The sequence below is a fragment of the Lottia gigantea genome (genome assembly GCF_000327385.1).
Source record: "Lottia gigantea unplaced genomic scaffold LOTGIsca_35, whole genome shotgun sequence".
NCBI classification, from domain to species: Eukaryota; Metazoa; Mollusca; class Gastropoda; family Lottiidae; genus Lottia; species Lottia gigantea.
This window is the reverse complement of record NW_008709190.1, coordinates 1,648,104-1,674,079: the sequence shown is the minus strand read 5'-3', so window position 1 is coordinate 1,674,079 and position 25,976 is coordinate 1,648,104. Positions and strand designations below refer to the sequence as shown.

The following is a 25,976-nucleotide window of genomic DNA, read 5'->3' as shown; positions in this document are numbered from 1 at the left end:
ATTCAAGATATTAGCATAATTGGTTGCACATGCAACTCATCCAGCCAAAATATTCTACTGATAAGAAATTTAGACTATAGATATTTGAAATTTTGGCATTAACAGTTTTTACTTTAAATAATGTACAATACTTGATGGATATATGCCATGGTTGGATATCATTGAAATTCTGTGATCCAGAATGAATATTTTGTAATAAACCATAAAACAAAACATGGATTTCGTGATCAAAAATAATAAATGACATTTTGTGAACATCTATTCAAAAGAGAATAACAATAATAATAAGACCACTATTGGTGAATGGTAACGAGTGGATGATTTTAGTCATTACGTAGGTCTCCTGGATTTCACAAAAAAAAAAAAAACAAACACCTTCAATCCATGCGGTTAACGAAAACGAGTGAAGACATGAATACATCAAGTGAAAGGGAAGAAGGGATGTAGGGAGAATTTAAAACTAGTTTTTTTAGACTACAATATATAACAATAAGAAGATTATAATGATTAATAATTAGAAATTGAACACTTAATAAGTTCCGTCAATGGATTCTATACGGTCTCCATTGTTAACAGCCCAAAAACACTGAACATTACTTTATACAATCTATATTTAGTAATCAAGCAGTATAAACGTATGAACATAGCAAAAAAAAAAGGTCCCATAATATCTGTAATCAAAATAGATATTTTCAATGAATAACAATTTTTTTTTTTCTAGTATTTTGTAACTTTTTGTTATAAGGCCATGAAGAAAATGGAATGCTGCACTTGAAATATAAATTTTACACAAGAAAATCAACATGATGCAGCCATTTCCATAGCAACAATTAACAACAATTGAAATGATGATACTTAGAGATACCTATGACCTTGACCTTGCCAGTTGACAAAATTTTGGAGTTCAAAATTTACCTAAGTGTAGCTTCATTTGTGAGACTTGATAGCACAGCTTCAATGAATGTATTCTTCCCATGAGCACGACTTCAATTGCTCTTACGTATGGATGTTTGATTTGCCGTGCTTGGTGCAATTGGACCATAGGTACCTCTAATATATATGATGCTATGGTAATCCAATGTGGTAGTTTTGGGTTAATGAAGGACACTAGTATTTCCCAATAATCAGACCTAGCACTTTCCATCATCATTATCAAATTTTAATATAAAAAAATTACTTTTTTAACATTTAAAAAAAAATTGCAAAAATATATATTCAAACCTTATATAATATAATTAAAAAGTTACTTTAACACCAAATGCAAAAATAGAATTACAAAAATCATAGAACTACCATCTACCATCAACACACTAAATTTCATTCTTTTTAGAACTATTATTATTCTTGAAATGTAGGTATCATTTTATACAATTTGGGATTCTATTGAGGCAATTTAAACCTTCATAGATAATAACACTTTTCCAACAGTGTTGTATATGAATACCATATAAGATCCTAATGTGCTAGTATATTGGAGTTTCCCCCCCAAAAATCCAACAAAGCTAATCATGCCACGCTCATAACTTAGGGCAACTAACTTTTTCAAAAGTTTTTCCTACTCAAATTCACAAGCCAGATGAAATAGAATAACATTATCACAAATGGATTTCCTTTTTGTACATTTTATACGAATATCATAAAATGCTAAGTTAAAAATTATGCTTGAGAAAAAATGATAATATAAATATATATATATAAGAGTCCTCTTGACCATTTGAAATTTGAAACAAGATGAAATGGTTCAGACATAGATGATGAGGTATTATTCACTAAAACTTAGCATTCTAGATAGACATAGAATATAGTATTATATACATAACATTATAATGGTACTTCTTATACATAACAGTTCCAGACATATTACTCTATAAAACCTACTTATTCTGAGCTATTACTCTGTGCTCACATTCTCAATTCTCACTCTTTCTCCTGAGCTATTACTCTGGGCTGTTATTCTTTTTTCTGAGCTATAACTTTGGGTTGTTATTCTTTACTCTGGGCTGTTATTCTTTATTCTGAGCTATTACTCTGGACTGTTATTCTTTATTTTAGCTTTAACTCTATGCTCATATTCTTTACTCTGAGCTTTAACTCTGTGCTCATATTTCTTTACTATGAGCTTTAACTCTGTGCTCATATTTCTTTACTCTGAGCTTTAACTCTGTGCTCATATTTCTTTATTCTGAGCTATAACTCTGTGCTCATATTTCTTCATTCTAAACTATAACTCTGGACTAATATTCTTTACTCTGGGCTGTTATTCTTTTTTCTGAGCTATAACTCTGGGCTCATATTCTTTACTCTGAGCAGTTATTCTTTTTTCTGAGCTATAACTCTGGGCTCATATTCTTTACTCTGAGCTGTTATTCTTTTTTCTGAGCTATAACTCTGGGCTCATATTATTTACTCTGAGCTGTTATTCTTTTTTCTGAGCTATAACTCTGGGTCGATATTCTTTATTCTGAGCCTTAACTCTGTGCTCATATTCTTGACTTATTACAGCTGTGACTCTGTTCTCTACCCAAAAATATCTGATACAGTATTAAGATGAACTGTTATGTATAAGAATGTACACAATTGGACATATACCAGACAAAAAAAACTTCCCAGTAAATCTTGACAAACAAATACTAAGGCATATTCAACTAACTAATACCACCCAATATCTTGGCCTATGCACATCTGTGCTGTGTAGAAATTTAGTACGATGCAAAAAATTGCAAACCAAATGGAAAGGATCTCATATATTTGTCAACTGTTCAAAGCTTCTTATATCAGATTTCTATGACTCTGTAATGCACTATAAGAGATCATGCTGCCTCATATATATCTGTAAGCAATTTAAGGCAATCTAGTTTTACTGAACACAATTTCTAAATGAAACACAATAATTTGAAATATGGCCAAAGTCTGATTTAGGTTTGAATCTGGAATCATTTCTGACTTGATAACCTGGCTCCATTGATCTCAATCAAAAAAACTACCAGACATTTTTTAGCCCATGTCAGACATGTCTAGCAAATCCATCAAAACCAACAGATCTTTCCTCCTTCCAAATTCCATGAAAGATCTAACCTAAATCAAACCCAACCCAACCAAAAGATCAGCTTTATAAAAATCGAGGAGAAAATAAAGAAAAAACTATCCCATCAATATTTCTCGATACCCTGTATTCAAATCAAAAAGCTAACATAAAATAAACATTCTAGCAAATCAAAACAAAAATCAACTGTCATGTAAAAAAATGAATACAAATATTTATGCTATTTTCTGTATAATTAACATAAACAAAAATACAATAAAGGTTACTTCTCTTAATCATAAATCAAGGCTGACACCCGTGAACACCATCAAATTTTATTCAATTCCATCAAAATAATATAAATTTCCATTTAATTTAACAAAATTTCTCTTCTGTTTTTTTTATTGGCGGCAAGATTATAAGCTGCTTTTCAACAATTTGTAAGAAAGGCACTTGGACCTGTGACAGCAGTCAAATTGAAAGTAAGATTTTCTATAGCGGATTATAAAATAAAGAATAATAATAATAATAATAATTGTTGTAGTTGTGTTGATGTTGGCAGCCAAGTCATGTTAAATGTCTAAACCATGGTTTGTTTGCTGTTGTTTTGTTGTACTATTAAATAGTCGATTTGGAGAATGAAACTCTCAGATGACTATTTTCACCCAATTGATAATTATGTGCAGCCTGAAAGTAACAAAAAGATAAGTGAGGATTTGGAGTTTGACCCTAATAGGCATAATAATATCCATCTAATATTTTGCAGCAGGTGAATGAGAAAATGGAAATCTTTTCCCCAAATATTTTTTTTTATTAAATTTAAGTGAATACAACTACTTATATTGGACTATTAACTGTTTTAAGATGATATCTAAAGCACTTTTCATTCGAAATTTTTTGAATATCTTGATACTCCTCTACGAATGATATTCCAAAAGGTAATCTGGTTTGTTTAGAGCCCATCATTTGTTTGCCTTCGGGTGAAATTTGTTTGCCCTCTTGTGACATTTGTTTGCCCTCCTGTAACATTTGTTTGCTCTCTTGCAAAATAAGTTTGCTCTCTTATGACATTAGTTTTCTCTCTTGTGACATCAGTTTTCTCTCTTGTGACATTAGTTTGCTCTCTTATGACATTAGTTTTCTTCTCTTGAGACATAAGTTTGCTCTCTTGTGACATTAGTTTTCTCTCTTGTGACATTAGTTTGCTCTCTTGTGACATTAGTTTTCTCTCTTGTGACATTAGTTTGATCTCTTGTGACATCAGTTTGTCCTCTTGTGTCAGGTTTGTATTAGTCAATATCTTTGATACAGAACGAAAATTGTTTCACTGTCTATTTTCCTTTCCAAAACTCTATTTGGCATCAGTAATTCTAACAATTCAAACTTACAATTAATGCATTAACAGCCTCATCTAAGGTTGACATCTGTATCAGAGCCATTTTTCTATCTTTCCTGAAAATGTATACAAAATTTGTTAAATTTTCCATAAGATAAAAATTATTTCAATTCTTATCCCGTAATCAAGTTATTACGAATATTGTCGTATTCAGCTTATTAACAGTGCCGTAACTGTATCAAGGCAAATGAGATAATTGCTTTATGAGGAATTTGACAAAAAAATAAAAAGAAATTTAGTTAATTTCTATTAAAAATATAAATTTGATATCCATTAAATGTATCATTTATTAGATATATATGGTAAAGGTGGTCAGATTTTTGCCTCATAAAAAAAAAAACCTAATTACGGCCTTACATGATGCAAGTATTTATCAGCATCTCATTCCAATCTGTTTAATATTTGATGACATCTTTTGGCCTATCACAAGTAAGAGATAGATCATTTAATATTTAGTATTTATAAGTAATTTTTACAAATCAGCTTTACTTACGGGAAAAATTTGAAGGCTTTGACAGTTCCCTGTTTAGCAAACAATTCAGTAATTTCTTCTTCAGAAACATTTGGTCTGTAAAAAAAAATTGAAATTAATTGCTGAGATTTATTTGCAGATGATAGATCACATGGTGAAGTCAAATTTAATTCTGGATCACCTGATGCCACTTTGCACCACACTTTTTGTACTGAACACACATGGAAAGTAGATTTGTTTGGTTTTTTTTTGTATACGATATTCATCTTTCAATTACTGTTTGTTCAATGTTCACCACAAAAATTGCAGATTAACCAAAACAAATTAAGATAAAGTACTTACGGAATGTTAGATAAATGGAGAACACTTGAAGGAGGAAATATATTCTGACAATTTTTGGAACCAGGTCTTTTAAATCTATGTAATGGTGATGTGGTAAAATCTTTTGTTAAACCAGCATCCTGAAAAAACAGATTGAATTCAACTCAAAGAGTCAGAAGAAACTTTGAACAATGCCATACCATAATATGTTTCTATTGAAGGAAGAACTGTTCCCAGCCTGCCAAATGTAAATTTAGATAAGGAGTTCAAGTGCCATGACATGGCCCTCCCTTAATGATACACAAATCTCCAAAATATCACAGTCAATAATATGCACCACTTTTTGACAAAAAAATAAACAAGTTGGCATAACACAGACACCATAATATTGAGTGGTGATATTGAAAATTCCTCAACTCAACCAACATGTAACTTAAATAAATTATTATTCCTTTAAAAACCTACCGGTTGACCTTCTTTAGGCATCTGTACCAATGAATGTTTTGATTGTGCAACTCTAATTGGTTTACCCCAAACTTTCACTTTATCAAGGTATGTGATAGCTGGAAAAATAAGAACAGAATTATAACAGTTCATACAATCACTCTGTTTTCATAATAATGTGTGGTCATGTTTATACTTTGATCAACACAAAGACATTCTAACAATAACAGTGCTAGTTTGAAGCTGATATTTGAATGCATATGGAAATAATCGGTAAAATAGGATCTGCTAGCAAATATACAAATACAATAGCTTACAGTATAATTGCCAATATAGCTTGTATGATGCATATCCCCTTCCTAATCTCCATTAAATTGAGAGAACTCATTTACTGGTAAATAATGTGCATCCCTTATTTGACAAGGCAGAGTTGGCATATCATTGACACCATTTCATTTCTGCAGATTATCAATTTCTTCACAACAATGAAGATAATTTGAACTTACCAAGTTGTGCTTGATGAGGATCAGCCATCTGAATCAAGGCATTGTCTTTCTTGTTGAACAATATTTTTACGCGGTGCACGTCACCATACACGCCTAGAATACAGTCAATAAGGTTAACGAGTTGTATTAATTAGGTTGGATTATCAAGGCTGAACCTTGAAACCCAAGCACGAAGCAAAGCAAAAAAACAGAGAAATAGGAGAGAACCGACCATTTGAAACTATTGTCAGAACATTGAATAAGATTGATCTAATCAAGCCAAGACTAATTATATACAAAAAAAAAAAAAAAAAAAACAGCTCTAACTAATTGGCAAGTAAGAGTGTAACAAGAACTTGGCTCTAATAATTTGTTAGTGTAATAGACAGAACCATCATGGAAGACAATAAAAACCTAGCACACAGATTTTTCTTCTCAATTTTGTAATCTCATCAACAATGTTTCAATATGATCATCTCTCCATTCTATTTTATTTAATTGAATTTAATCATTGAATTATTTAATCATTACTGGCACCATTTAAATATAATCATTTGAAAATTTGAAATTGATTATTTATTATAATTAATTGCTTCTGGTGCTATGTTCTACATTAGAAATGGAAATAGAGTGCTTAACAACGTACCAAAGAGGGTAAAAAGAGCGTCGGGCGTGACCATCTAGAATATCAGAGCGTACAGGTATAGCAGAGCGGAGAGAAGACGAGGTCAGTGGCCGAGCAACAATAGAGAATCCACATGAGGCACCAGCATAAGTGGTAGGAACGGGAAAAAAAAGAAAAAAAAATGGGAAAAATTATTAGAGTGATGTATCATTCAGAATGCTGCAAATATAGTTCATAAATATATAAAATAACAAAAACATTATTGACAATAAAAAACAGGCGACCTATATGAATATGACTTTCTAATAACTATATATTATAGAAATACAAATCAAATCATCCACTGGGTCCAGTTATTCAAAAAATCCTTGGATGGGTTTTGATTTCCATTTTCTTTAGGAAAATAACAAAAATTATAACATATCTTAAATCACTAGATGTTTTGAATAACTTGGTCCTAGTCAAATTACTGCTTCATGATTTTAATCAAATCTAGATCGTGACCTATGCTTTTGATCAAATCTTGATTGTTAACAATGCTTTTCATCAAATCTAGATCATGGCCAATAATTTGATCAAATCTTGATTGTGAACAATGCTTTGATCAAATCTTGATTGTGACCAATGCTTTTGATCAAATCTAGATCGTGGCCAATAATTTGATCAAATCTTGATTGTGAACAATGCTTTTGATCAAATCTAGATCGTGACCAATAATTTGATCAAATCTAGACTGTGACCAATAATTTTCATCAAATCTTGATAGAGACCAATAATTTGATAAAAACTAGATCATGACCAATAATTTTGATCAAATCTAGATTGTGACCAATAATTTGAGCTATATTTCTATGGTATATAGTTAATTGTTATCAGTGATTAAGCCACACACTGTCTCCTAATTACAAGTGACCATGCAACAGGCATGCAACATAAGGTACTTCAGTGATAACTATCCACCTTGACCAATTGTTAATTTTTACTATGTTAGAAGATCTAGCCACAATATTCAGAACTTGGTCCCAATATTCAAGTTTTTCCATAATATTCATAATTTAGTCATCAATTGCCATAATATTCATGATTTAGTCACAATAATAATGATTTGCAAAAATATTCATGATTGGTCAATGGTCATGACTTGCCATAATATCCATGATTTAGTGACAATAATTTTCCATAATATTCATTTTGTCATCAATTGACATAATATTCATGATTTAGTGACAATAATCATGATTTGGCATATCATTCATGATTCATCACAAAATTCATGATTTAGTCTCAGTACATATAATTTTTCTTTATATTTTCAACCTTTCAAATCATGAAGAACAAGTTCATAAATTTTATTATTCTTCTAGATTTGGGAATTTAAAAATATAATCTAGTACATTTGGAATTCTTTTGCACAGTCAGCTCAGGAGTGAAAATATAAGAAAAATTAGAAGAAATATGAACAATTTGAAAAATTGTGTTAACAAGAGCCCAAATCCACAGTAATTTTAATAAAAGAGATATGATTTGTTATTAAAGTTGGAATATACCTGTTCATCCAGATTTGATACCAATATGACACTACTTCCAACTTGAGCTGTTAATGGTAAACCTAATCGTGCTACGTTCAGAGCTGCTGAGGATGGAACTCCAAAACTTCCACCAAGAGAGGCACCATATCCTGGCAATGGCATCGGGGTTCCTGAAAATATAAAGATTCAAAGTTAAGAAACAATTCACATGGAAAAGTGCTCTCTACTCCAGTCTTCATGAAAAGAGATCTGCAGAATTAACTGTTCTGTTGCCTACTGTACTGCTCACAAAATCAGTACCAACAAAATTTAATCTTTTCATATATACTTGAAACAAAACTGGTATATTTAAAGTTGCTTTCCTTCGATGCAACATGGATTAAAAAAAAAATTTCTAAATATGTGGTTTTTTTTGAGTTACATTAAGTTTTAATCACATACAGTAGTTCAAAAGAGAAAATGTTTTTTTTAACATTCTTAAGGGAATACAACTTTAAATCTGACTAAATACAAATCATCCAAATAGTTGATAAATGTATCAGCCAACTAAGAGAAAGAAAGAAATTAATCTTAAGTGCTGAGAAAAAGTGAAAATAGAAAAATTTACACACAACATTCAAAGATATAGGCTTAAAGCTAAATAGGTTTTCCAATCGAGCAACAGTTTATTGAATTAGATATGTTTAAGTTTCATATTTTTTTCTGTGGCATACTTCAAAAACCATCAAGGATCTGACAGAATTGTTATTAAACACATGTTCTAGGTCATTGAAATATTAAATAAGACTTCATCTAAGGAATTCAGAGAATTAATTCGTTTTGATTGGTCTATATTCTGATTTGCACAATTTTGTCAAAATCTGACTGAACAGGGTTCAAAAGGTAATCTTGTCAGATTATGAAGGGTGAGTATAGTTACCCACAGAAAAACATGAAACTCAACATCTAGATCTGCAATTTAATCAAATTTGTTTGTTAATCAGACTCAGATAGGTATCTTCTTAGAAAAGACAACAGTTGCCTATCAAGAGTTGCTTCCCTTTGGCCATGGAAAGAACAGGAAACTAGTTTTTTCGTAAACTATAGAAAGGTTGTATAAATATATGCACTATCAACTGGTTATTACAATGCGTTCGATTCAGAATTCTCAAAAAGTGTTAACAAAAGCTGAATTTGATCTCTACCAGCTTCTAATGCAAATATTTCAACAACTATATTCTTACAGATATCACCAAAATAATGAGAAATATTATGTAAAGTAATAGAAAATAGCTAGTTCTGAGCAGTTTACATCTATAAAGTCTGTAGAAAAAGAAAGAAAATAGATTACAATATTTATATTTTTTACAAATTATCATTATCATTCAAATTCAATAAAGCACAAAAATCAATTGATTCAATTCAACTTTTGAAATAAGTATCAGCTTTAAGGTATGCTACCTCTAAGGACGACCAAAAAAAATGAAATTTTTAAACGTGGCCAAAATGGACAAGTCATAATACAACAGAATCCTTCTATAATCCAATAAATCCATTAAACTACTGGTAAGTAATAATTATCAACATGCTTAGAAGTGTATTTCAATAATTATTTAGTTTAATGGAGATATTGTCTTATATAGAGATTCTATTCTTTAGTCATGGTACCTGGTAAGCCTAACTAATGAATATACAGTATACACTTGATGACCATGTTTGAGACTTTAAATTTTATGTCCAGTCTTAGAGGTAGTATACCTTAAAAGTTATGCTGCCTCTTAAAAAGACACAATATTGCTCAATGGCATGAGACTGTCCAAAAGTATGACCAGTATGGCAGAATCAATGATAATGATAATTTGTAATTGAGTTATGAAAAAGAAAAGTATTATTATAGATAGTAGACACTGAGGTGAGACAGGAGGCTTTTTTTACACTCTGATCATACCTGGTAAACCTCCAAATGCATGTGCTGAAATAATAATAAACCTCATTATTGACAATAAAATAATAATAAAATAATAATAAACCTCATTATTGACAATAAAATAATAATAAACCTCATTATTGACAATAAAATAATAATAAACCTCATTATTGGCAATAAATAAGTTTAAAGGGATTGTTAAGAGGTTTTCTACATTTTTTATGTGTATCGGGGACACTGATAGCATCAATTTGATCCATTCTAATTTTCATTCAGATGTCTGTGGTTCCTGCAATTCCACTAAAACTAACATGTTTTATGACATCACTTGAGGGAAACTGCATGGATTTTAATAGTAGCTTCCAGTTGCTCCTCTCTAGTGATGTCATAAAATGGAATGGTGTAAATTGAAGCTTTCAGTGTCCCCGATACACATAACAAATTAGGAAATCTCTGTACAATCCCTTTAACAACAAATAAAAAGGTAGGTGTACATGTAAATGTTGTTTTGAGTCTAACACAGAAAAAATAAGTATTTAAGCCGATAGAATTTTATCTGCCTTATAGCAATAGATTGGAGAACCAATTTTTCCTTACAAGACACTTTCAGCTGAATCCATTGATAATAACCAACCCCAAATTTATTCTTCTTTGTGCATATAAATTTTCTGTGTTGGACCCAAAATTTTTTGTTTTCAATTTTCAATCGGACGTCTGTGGTTCTACTAAAAGTAATTGTTTTATGATGTTAATAATATCAAAGGCCTTATGTGATAAAGGTTATTTTGCGATTAGTGACATCATCACATACTTAAGTTTTAGTGGAATTGCAAGGATTCACAGATGTCTGATTGAATATTAGAATGGCTCAAACCACATCCCTTTACTCAAAAGCTACTGTACTCTTACAGGCATAGCTGTAGAGAGATTTTTTTTTGAAGACCCTTAGCTACCGGTAATATGCCCATTAAGGTTAGTAGAAGCAACCAAATAAAAAAAAAAAGTTTGCTATTTTTCTCATGCCCCTAAGTTGATCTAATGGGGGTGTTAAAAGTAGTTGCTAATAATTGTAGGTCATTCTGGATATAAGCAGGCCCATTCCACATTATAGAACTTATAATATACTTGTCTTTCAAGAGATATCCTATATTAGTATTGTTCAAGATTTGCCATCACAATAAAAGTGCAAATTAATTTCATAAAATTTAAAAAAATTGTTCGTTGATTAACTTAGCGAAATTTCTTATACATGAACTTGCTAGCTTGAGAGCCATCATAAAAAAAGAATTCCTTACAAAAAATCTAAATTAAATTTAGATCTTCATGTTATGTTACATTTTTTATTTTTGGGTAATTTTACCTGCCATCACTGATCTGACAAAATTTTACTTTCAATCATAATCAATCAAAACTTGCCCATTAGTTTCAAAAATTGTCCTAATTTATGGAAAGGAAACAAAAAAAGTCCAGAATTCCTCACATATAACAAGGAAAGCTTTTATTGATTGATTTCATGTTATATGCTTGAACATAAGGTGCTTAACAATTTCGTCAGATCATGAATGCAAGTGATGATATATTCAGATTTACATTCTAATAAGATATCTCTGGAAAGTTAAGCTAGTTTTAAGTCAGTAAAAAAAAAAAGAGAATGGAAATTAAATTGGGAAAGGGGACAATAAAAAGTTAATAATAAAAATAAGCTAAATATATGCAGCATACCTCCAGTTTGAGGAGCAGTGGCAGTTAAGGCATGTAGGTGTGCTGGTCCAAAGCCAGGCAGAGCTGATGAGGTGACAAGACCAGGTATACCTTTACATAGTTAATAAGTTAAAAACTGGATTAATAACAAGCCAATAATAATAAAAATAATAATAATAATAATAATAATGATAATAATAATAATAATTCATAAAATACATTAGAAAGAGAGAGAAGTGAAATAAAGAAATATTCTAATAGAGATATTGAAAATTAGGATCCTAAATTCAACTTAGCAAAATTTGAAATCGTAAAATATTTTGCCAATTTGTCAAAAAGGTCAAATTTGTAGGGTTACTTATTGTTATAATATTTCACTACCTTTTTTGTACATTCAAATTCACAGTTCATTTCGATTGGTAACCAAAGATCAACTGGAGGGTAAATAAGAGGTGTGCATAATATTCGCAATTACACAGTAACTGGTTACCAAGTGTCAGTGACATAAACAGTCAATTGATATATGGACATCAACAATTATTTTACTATAAATACGGTAAACATCAAGCCTAGTCAGATATCAGAAGGGAGACAACCAGTGCTTAAATCATTCTCAAAGGAAAACTAACAAAGATGTTTTTATTCAAAATCTTATTGTAGTATCATTAGAATAATAATTTGCAAATTTGTTTAAAATATATCTGCGTATTTTGGTTCATGGCGCATTATGTAACCAAGGTAATATTGGGGGTGAGGGTTGGGTGGGGCTAGGGGTGGCGGCTGATGTGGGGCAAAAAGATACTTCAAATTAATAAAGTAGCAAAGTGTTATAGCTTTATAGAAACTAGACTAGTGCTAAGGATAAGAACAGATAGAAGTAAAAACCATTAAAGGGTACAAATTCAAATCAACAAAAAAATTCATAGTGCAAAAAAAATTCTTTTGAACAAAATTAAAAGTGATTAACAATTCAAACACAAAACATTTTTTGACCCTCAAATGTTCTAAATAGATGCATTTTCTATTTTCTAACATGTAAGCATAACTAATTAATCAACTTCTAATTTTCTAGAAACAGGGACTAATCCATAAAAATATTACAATGCTAGTTGACTAGTGGAGTCTTTTGATGTTGAAATTTGGCAGGAATAGTTGTCCACAAAATTGGAAGTTCACTAAAAAATACCAATAATAATGTACCGTCATCCCATCACATGCTGTTAATATGTGGGTGCTAAATCTGCCTCTAGTATTGAAGAATATTAAAAGGTACCTACCACTCAGATGAAACGGTTGATCAAAACCATGTTCACCACTTGGTAAATCAGGCCGTGTAAAATCTCGACTTTTATCATTGTTATATTTAACATTGAGATTAGTTAATTTAGAGTAATCTATTTTTAATGTATTACATCCATTATATATATTTTGACCATCTAAAGTCTGAAATAAATAAAAAAAAAAATACCATAATATACACGGTTTCATAAACAATAACATTTTACATAGCATTTGACATTGCTGACTTAAAAACACATCTTCACAATCTCAAGTTATTGAGAACTTCGTCTTATACCTTGACTGCAATAGCCACTGATATTGTATCGCAGGAGTTTGTACATGGAGCGATATGATTAGATTGTATGCTAGCTCTGTGAAACAAAAATAGTGGCTATTGCAGTCAAGGTATAAGATGAAGTTTGTAACTACAGTGCTATGCCTGTTTATAACACTGGTAAAAAGCGTTCCTGTGCTTCCATAACCATTGAATGTGACAAATCTCTTCATGTATTTAACATACAAGAAGGAAAGAATAAAATAAAAACAAATAGTAAATAGATATATACATGAATATAATAATTTTGTTAATATAGACAACATATGGTGTACTGTTACTTTATATCATATAAATTATCTCACCACAATATCCTAATATATGTCAATAACAATGACTCATAACTGACACAAATGATTGATCAAATGCCTGATAAAATGTTTGATCAAATGCCTGATACTAGTAATTGATCAAATGCCTGATAACATGTTTGATCCATTACAAGATAAAATGTTTGATCAAATGCCTGATACTAATATTTAATCCAATGCCAGATAACATGTTTGATCAAATCCCTGATAAAATGTTTGATCAAATGCCTAAAACTGATATTTGATGGAATGCCTAATACTGATATTTGATCCAATGCCTGATACAAATGAATATTTGGTGCCATGGCCTACACTACTGTTTGTTCCAATGCCAGATACAAATGTTTGATTCAATGTCTTATACTAATGTGTAATCAAATGTTTGATCAAATGCTTGATAAAATACTTACAACTTTAGCAGTATTAGCTGAGATAGAATCTGAAAACTGTATCAAAGCTTGGAATGTATCTGAAATAAATGTGAGTTATGTTAAACAAATGTGTGAATGCTTGAGTTATCCCAGGGAAACAAATATGAAACCTACTAGATTTCAAAAGATTGGCTTACACACTGACAATAAGTGACATCAAGTTATCCTAAAATTCTTTAAACTGGATACAACAGAGTCATGTCATCTGGTACAACATGCCAAGTGCTGATGTTTGAAGTACTAATATCAAAAAGATCCATGTCAATACCATTACCGGTAGCAGTACATTTGACTAAATACTAAAATTTCATTCATCTTTTTTCATGAAATGTAATGGCCATTAACCTACAAAAACTTTTCAAGGTGACATTTTGCAAGAGAATATGCCATTCTGTCTTGCATGCGACACATCATGACAGACAAACATCACATGTCACAGCTGTAATAGTTCTACTGCAACAAATTTCATTTTAATCTTATAGAATCTTAATTATGCTGCCAATCATCTCCAGGCTGATTATTTATTTCATACCTTGCATGGTGTCACATTTTCAGAATTTTTATTTTTCTAATCTCAATATGAAATTTCTTGTCTCTTCGTAAAAAAAATCAATAACTTTCAGACACAAATTCTCTATCTTTGACATGGTTGTTTATGATGGGAATACAAATTCCTCTCTCATGAAAAAATTACTTACTATTTTTAGTAAATGTGATGATTTTCAGAACTTTACCAAAACGTTGAAACAACTGAAAGATAAAAAGGAAAATTTACTAACAAATTGGAAACACTCTGATCAACAATTTTGGGAACACTTTGATCAACAAATCGGGAACACTTTGATCAACAATTTTGGTTAAACTTTGGTCAACAATTTTGGGAACACTTTGATCAACAAATTTAGGTAGACTTTCATCAACAAATTTAGGTAAACTTTCATCAAATTGGGTAAACTTTCATCAACAAATTTAGGTAAACTTTCATCAACAAATTAGGTAAACTTTCATCAAATTGGGTAAAATTTGATCAACAAATAGGGAACACTTTGATCAACCAATTGGGATAACTTTGTAAACTTTGATCAATAAATTGGGTAAACTTTTATCAACAAATTTGGGTTACCTATCGTATGTGCCAGACCATGCTAGACTACTAAAAAAGGCAAACTCATAGCAAAATATGTCATGGCGGCTTGGAGGCTCAAACTTAATTTTTAGCATTGAATGTTACAAGAATATAAATGAAGTAACCCACAAAAAAATAAAGGAAACTTTATATATAGGGTGCATTTTTAATTAGGTAATCATTTACTATATTATGTATGTATCAACATACCAATTTCCAGAAAGTCAAGGGCAATAACTCATCCAAAATCATTTCATTATACACCTTTGGCATTTCAAGCTTATTGAACGTTGAAAGAATAATCGAGGTAGCCCACAAAAAATAAAGGAAACTAAATATACAGAGTGTTTTAATTAGATTATTATATACCTATATGATATAAGTATATCTTACATTAATGGTATTCCATTGAGAAAAAGTGGAAGTCTGAGCCAAGTTTGGATGACCTACATATATCATTAATTAAACAGTATTTTGTTACAAGGAATGTAGACCAGTAGGTCTTTGATTCTATTAGCTCAGTTCATTATTCCTAACTTACAGATAGGCTAGAAGACTAAAAGCCTTGGCTATATATAGTTATCTCATAAATCATATAATATCATTTCACTTAACAGCATTTCCACAGAAAGAAACCTTCTCTATAATAAGTTTTTAGCATAGTACAAATTTTACATCCCATCTTTTTTTAAAGTTAGGTTGCCTCTTTTTAAATAACACTTTCATGAACCGATATTTGGGCCAAAGAAAGAAAGAAAAGAAACAACTATATTTTACACGGATAACAACTTAGATTCACAGTTAAGAATCCTTTCTTCCAACTGGTCCTTGGCCAAATCTCTTGGCATTGATATTTCCTGGATTATCAAAACCCATTTACAGCTGGGTTGACTGGAATTATGAGTGAAGATGACTTATTACTCGCCGATTGAGAATTGAACCCACAGCCAACATTAAGAAATTCAATTGACATCATGTTGAGAACCAATGCTTTAACTGAGTGTGCAGTAGAACTTCTAGCCAGGTACTAGAATGCACTCAAATAACCTTTTAACTCAAACATTCATATCAGTAATTCCAAACACATGACGGCAATCAAACTTGTTAAAAGATCCCATTTTGTAGCATACAAAAATTAAGCAAGAACCAGACACAGGACATGAACAAGAAATATCACAAAATTTCTGCAAAAAATAATGACAGCAATCTAATATGTTTGTACCACAATTCCAACTAAGTGTTGAATAAAAGTGTTTTATCAAATGAGGAAATCCAACTTGAAGAAACAAGGAAACTGTTAGAATCCATCTAAACTCCATTAGACAGGTATGCAACCATAAAACATATCGTGTTTAATGAGATTTTTTGAAATGTCAAGACATACTTTACTTTTCTGAATTTTTTGAGATTTTTGATATTAAAGTAGACTACAGATACAGCTAATGTGATGGAGATGGATTCAGAATTCTATTATAAGGCTAAAATGGGGAATTCAATTTCTAGACTCATATTAATCTTTCTTTGGTTCCAACTGGTTGTCTGTTAGGAAATTACAAGAGATGACACAGGTACTAAACCAAACTTCTGATTTCAATTAAAATGCTTGTAAGAGTCACCACAAAGGCCAAATCGCATGTTTAAACTGACAGCAATTTTTTTCAAGTCTTCCTTCTATGTAATCTAATCAAAATTAGACAACAATTTTGTTTCGCTATACTTCTTTTTGGGGTCTCCATTGTAATCTAATGAGATTTATACTGAGGTCGTGTACTGGTGAAGCTTCAAGCTATATATCAACCAATCAGAATCACTTTTAAAATCGACAGTCTCATAATTCTTCATAAGTCATAGCGCTCTACTTCGGGTTTCGCTATTCACAAATTCATAGTCAATATATGACCAACTGTGATTGGTTGAAATGACGTCAACAGTATGTGACCAAAAAAAAAAAACAAAACAAAAATCCAATCTGATATGAACTGGCCTTTTAGAAATATAAATATTCACAGCTTACCTGATACAAGACATCTAAAGTAACAGGGTACAGGACATTATCAACTATAACACGTAAAATAGTGGTTTGATCATCAGTACTGGATGAACCTGGACTACCCATGACTCCTACTTGAGCTGCTTGTAGGGCTGCTTGTGCTGTGGCGTTCTGAAAAGATATCGAATAAAATATAAGATGGCATAGAGATTAGAAGTTCAGTTGGCAAAATTTTGATTTGGTTTTACATTCAATTCTTAGGTTTCAGCATACTCTATGGGGTGAGAGCCCTATTTATAAAATGGGGCTTGCATTCGTAAGCCATGACTACTTTTCATTATTTGCAACCAGAAGTGGTTGCTAAGCATCTTCAGGGTGGGGGTGGGGGGAGGGGGGGTCTACCAAATGTTGTTTATTGTGGTATATGTATTTACTTGTTTATTTAGACACATCAACAATATTATCATTCCAAACAATAACTTCCTCGAATATGTAGAAGAATATTGGCATGACATGAGAGACATGATAATTGGTATCAAAGAATCAAGGTCTGGTAATTACCTTGTAGAAATGGGCAATTATTATGTTATTGTTGGCAATGAACACATAGAAATAACATTTTTGATAACATTTTAGTGTGCATGTACTATATCATATTGAAACAGATGATAATACAATGCTTGTAAATTGGTTCTACAGAATAATATTATGAAATGCTAATTCCTAAACAGTTTGATTGGAAATTACATTGTGCATTTTGGTTGTGTGACAGCCAAAAAAAAATTCAATATGATGACCATTTAACAAATCAGATAACTAAAAAATTCATATCATTCAATAAGGTCTAAACCTCTAAATGCACCAAAAGTACCCAAGTGTATTACAATAAAAAAAATTGAAAGGTAAATTAAATAAACAGTTCTTAAACAAAGAATAAATTTCACAACTCATTTGTACACATAAACAGTGACAGAGCCAGGTGTACTCCGAGGGGTGGCAAACTATCTGAGATTGCTTGAAATTCCAACCTAGTTATGAAATTTTTTGCCCGAAAACTTGCTTGCTGCCCCCTCTGTTCCCCCCACCCCCCTTTGGCTCCGCCACTGCATATAGGCTACTAGGACATTTTCACCATTGCAAAAACACTTTACGTTTGAAAACACTGACAAAATTGGCACATGGGGTATTTTATAGCACAAGACTAATATAACAATTGGTAATACATTTATATGTAAAATATTTGACTTCTGCTCTCTTAGAGACTAGCTCTGGTCTGATAAAAATTAAGAAGATGGTACAAACCTGTAGTGCATGTGAAGCATCTGTTTTCAGTTCTTTATGATTAGAAAATTGGACGTAACAAGGTTTTGCTCGAATATGGGCTGTGCAATTTTGGTAATAGGACACCATATTACTGGCTGACTGTTCATCACTGAATTCTAAAAATGCCTGGAAATAAACAAAAAGAATTCTGTAAAATAATTCCAAAAATACTAAAATCAAGAGAAACTTTTACCATAAATTTTGCTACCACCCTTTCTTACTTCAATCAATCATTCCAGAAAACCAAAGGATTCGAATATGTAAGCTGATCAACAGTTGGACTTACCAGGTGCCATGACTAACGAATAGAATCTCTATATATCCATAACGCAAAGTAATAATTGAAAAACTCTAAGCATGCTTCAAAGTTACTAAATTTAATGAATTATTACTTATTTTAATGGATTTATTGGATTGTAGAGGGATTTTGTTGAATAGCTATAACACCAAGTAAGTTCACTGATGTCAATTTTTTGGTCATCCTGAGAGCTAGCATACCTTTAATATATTAGTGGCAAAGTACAAATGTAACTTTATGCACTAAAGAAAGGTATATGTTGTCAGTACCGTTATGTCAGAATATGTAATTCACATCAGTATCTGAATTAGTATTCTTGTTAAGAAAAAACTTAGATAAACATCATGTTAACAATAGTACAAGAGTTTATTGTCTAAACTTTCTATTTTATTATCTTTCAAAACATCAGTCTTTCTCTTTAGTATTCTATCACACTCTACTTTACTCTTGTTTTACCAAGAATCTTTTGAAAAAAATCAGTCTTGTTAACCGCAATTGTTCAAACTATGATGCAAACAATTTTGATACCCATTAACAGAATGGCATGAGGTGTTATCATAGAAATATAATAATTGGCAAAATTTTAGGAAAATTGCTTTAAGTGAGAAATTGAGAGATTGTAAAGAGGTTTTCTAAACATTTTATATGTATAGGAGACAATAATAGCATCAATATGCACCATTCTTCAATCAGATGTTTGTGATTCCTGCAATTCAGCTCAAACTAAGTGTTTTATCACATTACTATCCCAAAAGGCCTTTAGTGATGTAATTAAATGCTTAGTTTTAGCTGAAAAGCAAGAGCCACAGGACTGAAAATTTGAATGGTGCAAATTGATGCTTTCAGTGTCTCTGGTACACATATGAAATTTAGAAAACCTCTTTACAATCCCTTTAAAGTTAAATATGAAGTTCTCAAGAAAGGAGTCAGTAAACCTGTTGTTAAAAAAATACTTTGTGACAATGACTAATCTGAATTACATAAAAACACTTGGCACAGATATATTGGAATAATCCATTTCTATCAAATATTCATCTAGTTCCAGTAGCCATGACATTGATGACAGAGCAAAATGACAAATTTGGTTTTTTTTGGATGTAGCAGATTCTATAATTATAAAGAATGATTGTACAGATATAATCTAACTAGGACTAATCTTGGAATGGGAGATGACATTAAAAATAATATTATAAAATGTATCAAATAAATGCTGTGTGGACTTCTTGAATAAGTGCTGTAGTGGCAAAAAAGTAATTTTGAGGATGGGTGATTTGGTCTATTTTGGTAAGTGAATAAAGGTCAAACCTTTCATAACAATTTTCTTGAGTGAAGAAAGGTCAAGCATTCCATAGCAATTTTGTAAGTAAAGAAAGGACGCTCATTCCATAGCAATTTGTTAAGTAAAGAAAGGTCGCTCATCCCATACCAATTTTCAGAAATATAGAAAGGTTGCAAACATTCTATAGCAATTTCGGTAAGAGAAGAAAGGTCAAACCTTTCAGAGCAATTTTGGTAAGTACAGAAAGTCGCTCCTTTCCTAGCAATTTTCAGAAAAGAAAGGTTGCACATTTCATAGCAATTTTGGTAAGTACAGAAAGGTCGCTCCTTTCCTTGCAATTTTCAGACAAGGAAGGTTGCACATTCCATACCAATTTTGGTGAGTACAGAAAGGTTGCTCCTTTCATAGCAATTTCAGAAATATAGAAAGGTTGCACATTCCATAGCAATTTTGGTAAGTAAAGAAAGGTCAAACATTTTATAGCAATTTTGGTAAGTAAAAAAAGGTCATACATTGCAGGGTTATTATGATAAGAATGTATTAATCTCTCAAAAAAAATTACATTTCAAATCAGATTCATAGCAGGTATTCATATCTAAAACACATTACACATAAGTAAACAGGCATAAAGTTCATGAAAGAATTTTTATGAATATTTTAAAGACCAATGGCTAAAATCATTCGACCTTGAAATATGAATTTGTAAACACCTTTGAAAGGAAATCATGCATGATACATCAAGTTAAAATGTTAATGTATCAAAACTGGGCCGGCATTAGTTTACCACATTTTCGTGATAAATGAGCTCTATGTGTTATATGCAATCTCGAGAGATTTGTGATTGTGATTGAATCAGTATTGAGTAAACGGTTGCATGACAGCCATTCAAGTTCCTTGTTGTTGCTGATTAAGTTGACAACAACGCCTGCATATTCAAACAGTCACGCTCGTTTTGCTATGGATTTTTCATTAAAATGAAATGGCCATAAAGAGATAATCAAACCTTGTAGAATGGGAAGAACTGTTTATATTTTATTTGTCCATTGACAGTTGATTGATAATAGGTTCTTGAATAAACTACAAATGTATTTTTTAAGCTTATTGGAAAATAACACTGTATTGCTCAATTTATCAACATTTACTGCCTTTGGGACCATGCCAAACTGCTTAATTCTCTTACTTAGCATGACATAGAGCTTAGCTTATGTAGATTACTTAGCATGACATAGAGCTTAGCTTATGCAGATTACTTAGCATGGCATAGAGCTTAGCTAATGTAGATTACTTAGCATGGCATACAGCTTAGCTCATGTAGATTACTTATCATGACATAGAGCTTAGCTTATGTAGATTACTTAGCATGACAAACAGCTTGGCTTATGTAGATTACTTAGCATGGCATACAGCTTGGCTTATGTAGATTACTTAGCATGGCATACAGCTAAGCTTATGTAGATTACTTAGCATGGCATACAGCTAAGCTTATGTAGATTACTCAGCATGACATACAGCTTAGCTTATGTAGATTACTTAGCATGGCATACAGCTTAGCTTATGTAGATTTGAAACATTGTGTGTCTTATTATACTAACACAGACTCTATGCAATGTGCAATGCATATTTCATTCATTAATTCATAATAAGAAGAAAGAGGATTGAAAAGCATTTATTTTCAAAAATAATCCTTCAATACATAAGCTAATAGAGTAAAATCCCTTCCAAATATTTATTCAAAGAATCCTTGCCTAAAACCTAATCTAATATTTATGAAATTATTTTCATATAACACAGATTAGAAAATAACTCTACATAGAATTAATATGAGTTTGACTAGATCTAAGCGAGAATGGCTACTACTTATTCATTGAAATAACAACAGTAATCAATATACTCCCTAGAGAGATGATAGTAATCACTCTACCTTTCATCATAATGTTTAATTTCAACTAAATCAAATGACAATCTACCAATGGGTTATTAAAAATTTACACTTTCATAAAAAGAATGTTTTGTAAAGATTCGAAACTGAGAGTTGGTTGTTTAAAGAGGCTCTCCCACATATATAATTTATGTTGGGTAGCACTATTCATTTCAAGATCAAGTGTTACAGCTAATAATATTTTGACTGCATTATTTATTTCATAGAAATATTAGACACCAGCAACCAAATATAATTCAAAACTGATTTTTGAGAAGCTGCAAAATATTTTGTGTTTTGAAGAGTTTCCACTGACATTTTAGGTCATTTCCCTTGCAGCAAATTTTTGGTGATGTTGGTGGACTTCTTAATATTAGGTAGAAAATAACAGGTACTTTCAATTTTTGACATTACAGGACAAGTGTCATTAAAGGGATTGTAAAGAGGTTTTATAAACTTTTTATGTGTATTGAGAGCACTGATAGCTTCAATTTGCACCATTCCCATTTTCATTCAAATGACTGTGGTTTTTGCAATTCCACTAAAAGTAACACGTTTTATGACGTCACTAGCTGCATAAATATCAATAGTAGCTTTCAGTAGCTCTCCTCTAGTGATGTCATAAAACACATTAGTTTTAGTGGAATTGCAAAAACCACAGACGAAATTGCAATGGAGCAAATTGATGCTATCAGTGTCCCCGATACACATAAAAAGTTTAGAAAACTTCTTTACAATCCCTTCAAGTATAAATGGAATGCAAGGTTATAGAGTAAATGATAAGTTTTCAAGTATTTAATATTTAATACATATACAACTCTCCAGGTAATATGTTATAATAATATAGATTATTATTTCTTTATAGTTTTAATATAAAGCACAAATTATGCATGTTGGATATATACATATATTATTATCAGTTAATAGCTTTCATTTAAAGAGACCTATCATAGGAATTGACAGTGAGTGCCATTTCAGGGCAAACACAAAGTAAGCTCTTAAATAATATTAAAAAGAGTTGTAGATCCTCCTTTTTTTTGCTCCTGGACAAAGATATATAGTGTGTTCAGACGACTAAAGTTAATGCAGTTAAACTATCAATTGTTCTCCAAGCCAGAATTAGAGTTTTTTTGTTCAGTGGGACATAAAAGTTAATCCAGCTTTGAAATTACCACGGAAATTATTGGAAGTCAAGTCACAATATCATTACACATTAATGACAACAATAATAATAGTAGGAATTTGTTTAGAGGAATGCACACTCGCACATATCCGAATTAATATTAGCCAAAACTGGTGGTGTTCAGACAGCCAAACTAAGCTGGCTTAACTATTCAAGTAAAGGTGGATTAAATTTAACAGGTTGCGTTCAGACAACTAAAAAGACCAGACTCAGAGAAAGGTTGATAGTTTAGCTGCCTAAACTTTAGTCATCTGAACACACTATATGCTTACAATGAAATATTGCTTGGAATCATCAATCACAATTTGTATATCTTCAAAGTGTCTATATATATTAATTCATAACTTTATAACTGTGATATTTGGTAATATAATTGATAGAAGTGGTTAGCATTCACTGTCTTATAAAATGTTTCTAACAATTTCAGTGGAAAAAATTGTTATATATCATAAAACAACTTTTAAAAATCCCCACTTTTTTATGGAATAAAAGATATCGTCAAGTATGGATACACATACGATGCGCATATGGTGCCATGTCGTATCGCAATATATCAATTCACCGATAAATCATGCCAGCACTACAGTGAAACCCTGCTTACCACAATGTCAGACTTGAGGTAAAAAACGCGTTAGATTACCATGAGCGCGAAAATGGGACAAAATTTTTTAATAACAGTTAGGTTAAAGTGTTTCAATGTCATTTAGCTAGAATTTAAGATATGTGTTATGCATATTAATGAGCCAGGAGGCTGGAGAATCTATCATCAACGATCTACCAGCCTGACCTAAACAGAGGTAGACACATATCTCATGAATATGATAAAACTTATTCACTTGTAACCATTAATATACATAACAATATATTCAATATGTTAATAACTATTACAACTGCAGTAATAGATATTTATTATGTTTAACATTCTAATTCTCCCTCAACATAAGGTTTCATATATATAAAATAATAATAATATTTCATCAGTAAAAAGTTTTATTTTACGTTTTATGCAGTTATATTATTTATATAATCAGCCATTGTATGTTTTTTAAGGGAACAGATCTGCCATTTTCGGGTGTTAATTTGGGTCTTGAATATATAAAAGAGTCTTCAGAAGTACTAGAAATGTACAAAAATTGCATAATTCCTTCAAAAATACCTCAAACTAGGAATTTCCCTTATATGTCATTTCTATATATGGCAAGTCCCAAGAAATGACGAGTCGTTATTTTAACAGTCAAAAGTGGATAATTCTGGACACACGTCGATTTAAATGCCCAAATTTTTACGGTGAGCTGTGAACACTATTACTAATTAGCTTAGCTAAAAAATTCGCATTTTTGAGACTAAAGTAAAATTGGTCAAAAGAATGGCAAACCTGTCCCTTTAAGGACTAATATTTTGGACTTGACTCATCAGGAATCTCAAGCAACAGTCTAACCTACATTCAGATCTTTTTTTAATTTTGAACATCATCAAGCATATATATCTTTCAATCAAAATAATCATAGTAATCAAAAATGTTGCTAGCGTAAGCTGCTTCACAAGAGAATATTCAAATGTCAATAATTAGCTTCTGATGAAAAAAATGGGGAAGTTGTTTGAAGTGTAACAGCTGCAGGACTTGTTACCTAACCATTAGAATTTCATTTTAATTTATGATTAACAGAATGCTTTCAGCAAAAAATAATCAATATTCTAATTTGACAAATAGAGTAGATTTTAAAAGTTAATAATATATTCTAATATTCAGCTAGAATTTCTCATTTATTTTCATATTCATATACTGTACCATAAATCATAATATGATTATTAGGTTTATAATGACACGGATTCTTTTGATATTGGGGTAGTTCTTCAAATATTAGAAAATTTCTTTTATATCTTAGTCTTCTAACATTCTTTTTAAAAATAATGTAATGACCAGATTAATGATGCCTTCACTCCATAGCGATTACCAGTTGTGTATGGTTACGAATAATGAAAGGGGTCATGAGCAACTCAGTTGCATGAGCTAACCTGTCTCACGACGGTCTAAACCCAGCCCTGTTCCCTGTTGGTGGGTGAACAATTCAACGCTTGGCGAATTTTTCTTCGCAATGATAGGAAGAGCCGACATCCAAGGATCAAAAAGCAACGTCACTAAGAACGCTTGGCTGCCACAACCCAATTATCCCTGTGGTGACGCTATACTTATTTGCTACCAGTCGCTAAGGTGTGATTAAACATTAAAACAAGTAACCGTTTCAGATTCTGTATTAATATTTCTATATCAAATTTTAACAGTGACAAATTTTGTTATTGTATATCTTCAAACAAATTTCAGAGCAAGAATTAAACCACTACATACCTGGCTTTTCTGTTTGAGCAGTAGGACATTGGTCATTTTACCAAAAGGCATTCCTAATTGTACTATTTCCGTTTCTATGGAATCCACAGGTAAACTGCGTAGATGTACAACTCGTGATGTGCCATTTGCAGTCTGTTCTGACAATTTCACCTGAAAAATATAAACAGCATTTTCTTAAGATTATTCATAAACAGATTTTCATTATAAGTAAATATCTTATCATAGTGACTCATTAATATGCGAAGAACAAATAT

The 25,976-nt window shown here is 31.2% G+C and overlaps 1 protein-coding gene across 1 annotated transcript; it reads right to left on the bottom strand.

The window, feature by feature from the left end:
* Window positions 1-3,265: 3,265 nt before the first annotated feature.
* On the bottom strand, window positions 3,266-25,839 carry LOTGIDRAFT_216919 (hypothetical protein). Its single transcript, XM_009058707.1, has 14 exons — window positions 25,723-25,839; window positions 18,677-18,823; window positions 17,399-17,545; window positions 14,957-15,008; window positions 14,238-14,296; window positions 13,179-13,344; window positions 8,313-8,464; window positions 6,787-6,820; window positions 6,162-6,254; window positions 5,677-5,774; window positions 5,233-5,351; window positions 4,912-4,986; window positions 4,411-4,474; window positions 3,266-3,709 (listed from the first exon to the last, which is right to left on the bottom strand). Exons 1-14 carry the CDS (start codon window positions 25,771-25,773, stop codon window positions 3,641-3,643), a joined length of 1,326 nt encoding a protein of 441 aa, XP_009056955.1. The 5' UTR covers window positions 25,774-25,839; the 3' UTR covers window positions 3,266-3,640.
* Window positions 25,840-25,976: the final 137 nt, after the last annotated feature.

Excerpts from the sequence above, each read along its gene's own strand:
- LOTGIDRAFT_216919 (XM_009058707.1), bottom strand. The coding sequence starts at position 25,773 with ATGCCTTTTGGTAAAATGACCAATGTCCTACTGCTCAAACAGAAAAGC. Across the intron at positions 14,297-14,956 it reads CATCACATTTACTAAAAATA|ATACATTCCAAGCTTTGATA; the intron begins GTAAGTAATTTT and ends CATTTATTTCAG. Across the intron at positions 5,352-5,676 it reads TGCCTAAAGAAGGTCAACCG|GATGCTGGTTTAACAAAAGA; the intron begins GTAGGTTTTTAA and ends CTGTTTTTTCAG.